Source organism: Sardina pilchardus, chromosome 3, assembly GCF_963854185.1.
Source record: "Sardina pilchardus chromosome 3, fSarPil1.1, whole genome shotgun sequence".
Classification (NCBI taxonomy): Eukaryota; Metazoa; Chordata; class Actinopteri; order Clupeiformes; family Clupeidae; genus Sardina; species Sardina pilchardus.
The window spans coordinates 18,322,189-18,327,188 of NC_084996.1; the positions used below are offsets into that span (position 1 = coordinate 18,322,189).

Genomic DNA, 5,000 nt, shown 5'->3' on the forward strand with positions numbered 1-5,000 from the left:
GTTGTAGGATAACGTTATGTTGTCTACTGCAATGCAGCCTGAAGAAACACAAATTAAGTTAAGCAACAGGACATGGTTGGGAATAACTGGGAGAAGGATCGGGAACAACGGGACATGGTTGGGAATAAATGGGAGAAGGATTGGAAAATGGCTGACATGGTTGGGAATTAATGGGAGAAGGATTGCCTGTGGGCGTGTAGACTCAAATGTGGTGTGGATGCTGCTGCTCCATCACACCCTCTGTTCTTTAATGTGTGTTGTCACTGATGAGTAATGATCTTCAGATCATCCCACTGTGCAAACTTCATTACGAGTCTATTGTCATCAGCCACACTGCCACAATTTATTACGGAGTTGATTTAAAGGAGGACGAAGTCGACTGCCGCGACAGCGACAGATGAGCGCTGAAGAAGAGCCTTTGTTACGCCCTCAGTCACATGGCATGAATGTCAAATGGAGGGGGCACTGAGCCGCCATGGTCTGCTGCCCTCCTTGGCAGCCGAGAGAAAAATAAGTCCTGTTTGTTTTATTTGGGGAGGAGGTGGAGGACACTCTCTGATGCATCTCTCTGTCTCTCTCTCTCTCTCGCTCTCTCTCTCTCTCTTGCTCTCTCTTGCTCTCTCTTGCCCACAGGCTACCGCTTGAACGATGGCTACTGGCACACAGTGGACTTGGCAGCCAAGGACAACCTGCTGTCGGTGACCATAGATGAGGACGAGGGCTCGCCGCTGAAGATTACCAACCCGTTCATGGTGCGGACGGGTGACCGCTACTTCTTTGGGGGTGAGTGAGCGATGGGGGGGGGGTGGTCAGCTAACAGAGAGCTTTAGTGGAGTGCTGCTGGGGAGAGAGATTACTGTAGAGACGGCAGCCAAGCATATGACTCATTCTTGAAGGGATTCATTCTTCACACACACTCTCACACACACACACACACACACACGCACACGTACACGTACACACACACACGCACACGTACACACACAAACACACCCACACACTAACACACACACCCACACACATCCACACACCCACACCCACAGCACACCTACCTATACCCCCACTTCCCCAAAACAAGGAGAGGTGTCTGACCTATTTGTAATACTTAAGACATTGAAATTGAAAGTAATCAGAAAATCTATGGAAGCGAGCAGTTGTTTTTCAAGAGAGACAAATCGGAGCACTTTGTCGTTGGCTGGCAGGCTGTCCAAAGACCAATAACACGGGCCGGTGCGTGACGAAGCTCAACACCTTCCACGGCTGCATGCAGCAGATATTTGTAGACGACGAACCGTTTGACATCGACATCATGCTGCAACGGAAGTGGGCCCGCTACACAGAACTACTGCTAGGCACCTGTGGCATAACGGACAGGTGTGTATAGGTGTGTGTGGTGTGTGTTTATATATAGATGTGTGTGTGTGTGTGTGTGTGTGTGTTTATGTCAAGTCAAGTCAAGTTTATTTATATAGCTAATTTCATACACAGAGGTCATTCCATGTGCTTTACATAAACATAATGTGCACGTGAGCATTGATGATAGAAGGGAAATTGAAATGAATGGAAATGAAGGATGAAAGTTGTCACAGAATACTGAAATAAAGCAATCTACAGACATAGAGCTTGTCTGGGCTGCCTGTGCAAGAGAGACCGAATTCCAGACAGAATAGGGAACAGCCTCCTGTCTGTGCTCCTGGGAATAGCGGCAGGTATCCTGCAGTGTGAGGGTGTGTGTCTATACAGTATGTGCTTGTACCTGTGCTTTAGCAAGGGACGCCGACCACATTACAGACCATATCCCGCTCCATATGATCTATAATGTGATGGATATGACAGTCATCACTTCATCCCCACCCCTCCTGTGTGCTTGAGGTGACAGGGTCATGGCTCATCAGTGCAGAGATGTATGTTAATGCTGCTCCAGGAAGCCGGGTCCTCCACGAGATTTACGGCCGTCCGCCTGAGGTGTCTGTGCGTAGCTAAATGCATGGGAGGCTTTACCGCCGCCGCCGGCACGAAAAGACTGATGTCGACCCACTGTGCTTACGGTGGCCTTAAGCTAAGGTTTCGGAAATAGCAATGCGAATATTTCCCGGCTGTGTTTTGGGAAGTGCTAAAGCTAGTCAGTTGGGTCATTACTCACACAGCAGGAGGAGTGTGTGTGTGTGTGTGTGTGTGTGTGTGTGTGTGTGTGTGTGTGGGGGGGGGGGGGGGGGGGGGGTGAGGAGCAGAGGCTGCATTGTTAATGGGTTCACAGGGAAAGGGCTGGGAGGGGGACCCAATCACAAGACAGCTCTTTTTCTGTCCAGTTGAGGCCACAGGACAAGCTGCAACATTAACCATTGGGATTTTCCTCCTTAAATCCCTGTAAGAAAAGGGACAGAACACCAAGCGATGTGTTTTGTCGTGATCCTAACATGGCTGAGGGAAATGTGTGATATGTGCTCAAGGAGGCTTACAGGCTTGCTGCTTGCTCTCCGTCTGGTTTGGGTCAGGCCAGAGGATGAAGGCCCTCAGAAGATTAAGAGTGCTGTCTAACGTTCAATCAGGGAAGGGGTGGTGGGGCTTACGTGACCTGACAGTGAGCGAAGGATTTCATCTGATTTCCTGCCACGCCCTACTTGGTATCCTGACACGAGCTCTTGTCAGTCCGGCAGTGAAAATGTGCTCCGTGGTCAGTGGTCACAGTGGGTTCTGTCTCTACAGGTGTACTCCGAACCCGTGTGAGCACGAGGGGCGATGTATTCAGTCCTGGAACGACTTCCTGTGCGTGTGTGAAAACACAGGATACAAAGGAGAAGTCTGTCACACCTGTGAGTATCACACACACACACACACACAGACAAATGAGGACGACTGTTCTGATATGCCACTAGACAAAGAGATGGAATGATGACCGAACCTGTCGACCTGTCCATCTCTCTCCCTGTCCGTCTCTCTCCCTGTCTCTGTCTCGTGCCCTCAGCTGTGCACAGGGAGTCCTGCGAGGCTTACCGACTCAACGGGAAGTACTGGTCAGGGAACTACACCATAGACCCGGACCTGAGTGGACCGCTGAAGCCCTTCATGGTCTACTGCAAGATGACCCGTGAGCACCACACCACACTGCATGGACGATCTCAGACGAGCTAGGGCTAACACCGCTGTAGCTGTGCTAGAACATCTAGATATTTCACCAGGATATACTGCACCAGAGCTCAATTGTAACATAGAAGTCACAAGTCAGTAGTACCACCAGGATTGCAATTAGTCAGTGTCAGTCTACAGAGTCCGCGGCTCACTGAGTTTGGTCTGTTTTGATTTCTGTTTTTCTCTTCTCTCCTCTGAATCCGATGTAATTCCCCAACAGCGTTCAAATCGTGGACAATAATTGAGCACAACCGTATAGAGTACACCAAGGTGTCCGGCTCCACTGTGGACCAGCCTTACATAGGGGAGGTCCGCTACGTCAACTCCAGCTGGGATGAGGTCACTGCTCTGGCCAACACGTCCCTGTACTGCGAACAGTGGATCGACTTCTCATGCTACAAGTCCCGCCTCCTCAACACACCCAGTGAGTGCCTGATTGGCTAGTACCAGTGCCACTCCTTTCCGCCATTCTGCTAACACTTGGAAACTCAAAACATCATCTTTAAAGATTCAAGTTCAGTATGGAAAATTGTAGTTGAACGATCACTAAACATCACCATAACCAGATCCAACCGCTAACTTCAACCTTAGTGTAAACAGCTGCTCTGAGCATCTCAAGCTAGTCTGTAGGTGTAAAGTCATTCATGTAAAGTGTGATCCTCATTCCTTGCCTGATGGTGTAAATAGTTTGCTTCCTGCAGAAAAATAGTCAAATCCACAACAGCAATTGCAAATAAGCATGTCGTCTTGATACAATGGTTTCCTTCCCCTTATTTGTCAGATGGGAGGCCGTACAGCTTCTGGATTGGACGCAACAATGAGAGTCATGAGTACTGGGGCGGGGCCTTCCCTGAGAGCGGGAAGTGTGGCTGTGCCATCAACCACACCTGCACCGACGCCAAGTTCCAGTGCAACTGTGACGCAGACTATCGCCAGTGGTGAGAGAGAAAGAAAGAGAGAGAGAGACGGAAGGAGAGGAGAGGAGGAGGAGAGAAGAGGAGGAGGAGGAGATTGAGATAAGGCTTATGTGAGTTATTAAGAGAGCTATGTCTCGAGGGTTTTAGTGCTCAATAGCGTGACTGTGTGCCCTGCAGGTACTCGGATAAGGGTTACCTGATGTTCCGGGACCACCTGCCCGTCAGGAAGATTGTTATTGGCGACACCAATCGCACTGGCTCAGAGGCTCAGTTCAGCCTGGGGCCACTCCGTTGCCATGGAGACCGTAAGTCATGGAACTCACTAAGGCCAGGGGGGCGGGGGGGGGGGTGGAGGTATTTTAACCTCATAAAATCACCTACCACAAAATGAAAAAATATATAGAATCAGATGTCATGGGCTGTATTACCATTGTATTATAATTTTAGATCATAAAAAGCGTTAAAACTTGCTTGGTAGTTTTAATATGTTGTTGTATGTATGTAACGTTATTTGTAGTTTCTTTGGTAATTGCTGTAGGCTTGATGTATTGGGATGTGTTCTGCTCCCCTCAGGAAGCATCTGGAACACCATCGCCTTCACCAAGCCCACCTACATCACGTTCCCCACGTTCGTCCCGGGCCCCAGCGCTGACATCACGTTCCACTTTAGAACCTACCGCTCCAGTGGCGTGTTCGTGGAGAACGCAGACGACCACCACCGTAGCTTCATCCGAGTGGAGCTCAACTGTGAGTAAACACCAGCATGCCAGGGATAACGAACCAGCACAATCTTAGTTCTCACAGATACATGAGAAAAGCAGGGAGACCTCTAAAGATTTGCACTCATGAAATGTATAGACAGTATTGTAGATCTGAAATACAGTATTGTAGATCTGAATAAATAAGCCACATATCTCATATCACAACTTGTGTTTTCATGAGTGGATTTAGCTG

At 49.1% G+C, this 5,000-nt stretch overlaps 1 protein-coding gene across 1 annotated transcript in view; it reads left to right on the plus strand.

Moving 5' to 3' along the window:
* Positions 1-5,000, plus strand: part of cntnap1 (contactin associated protein 1) — a 27,389-nt gene that overhangs the window by 13,368 nt on the left and 9,021 nt on the right. The window contains exons 9-16 of the mRNA XM_062532279.1: positions 634-783; positions 1,203-1,374; positions 2,707-2,813; positions 2,966-3,088; positions 3,350-3,553; positions 3,911-4,067; positions 4,224-4,351; positions 4,620-4,793. Coding sequence (XP_062388263.1) covers positions 634-783; positions 1,203-1,374; positions 2,707-2,813; positions 2,966-3,088; positions 3,350-3,553; positions 3,911-4,067; positions 4,224-4,351; positions 4,620-4,793 — 1,215 coding nt within the window. The remainder of the gene's footprint in view (positions 1-633; positions 784-1,202; positions 1,375-2,706; positions 2,814-2,965; positions 3,089-3,349; positions 3,554-3,910; positions 4,068-4,223; positions 4,352-4,619; positions 4,794-5,000) is intronic.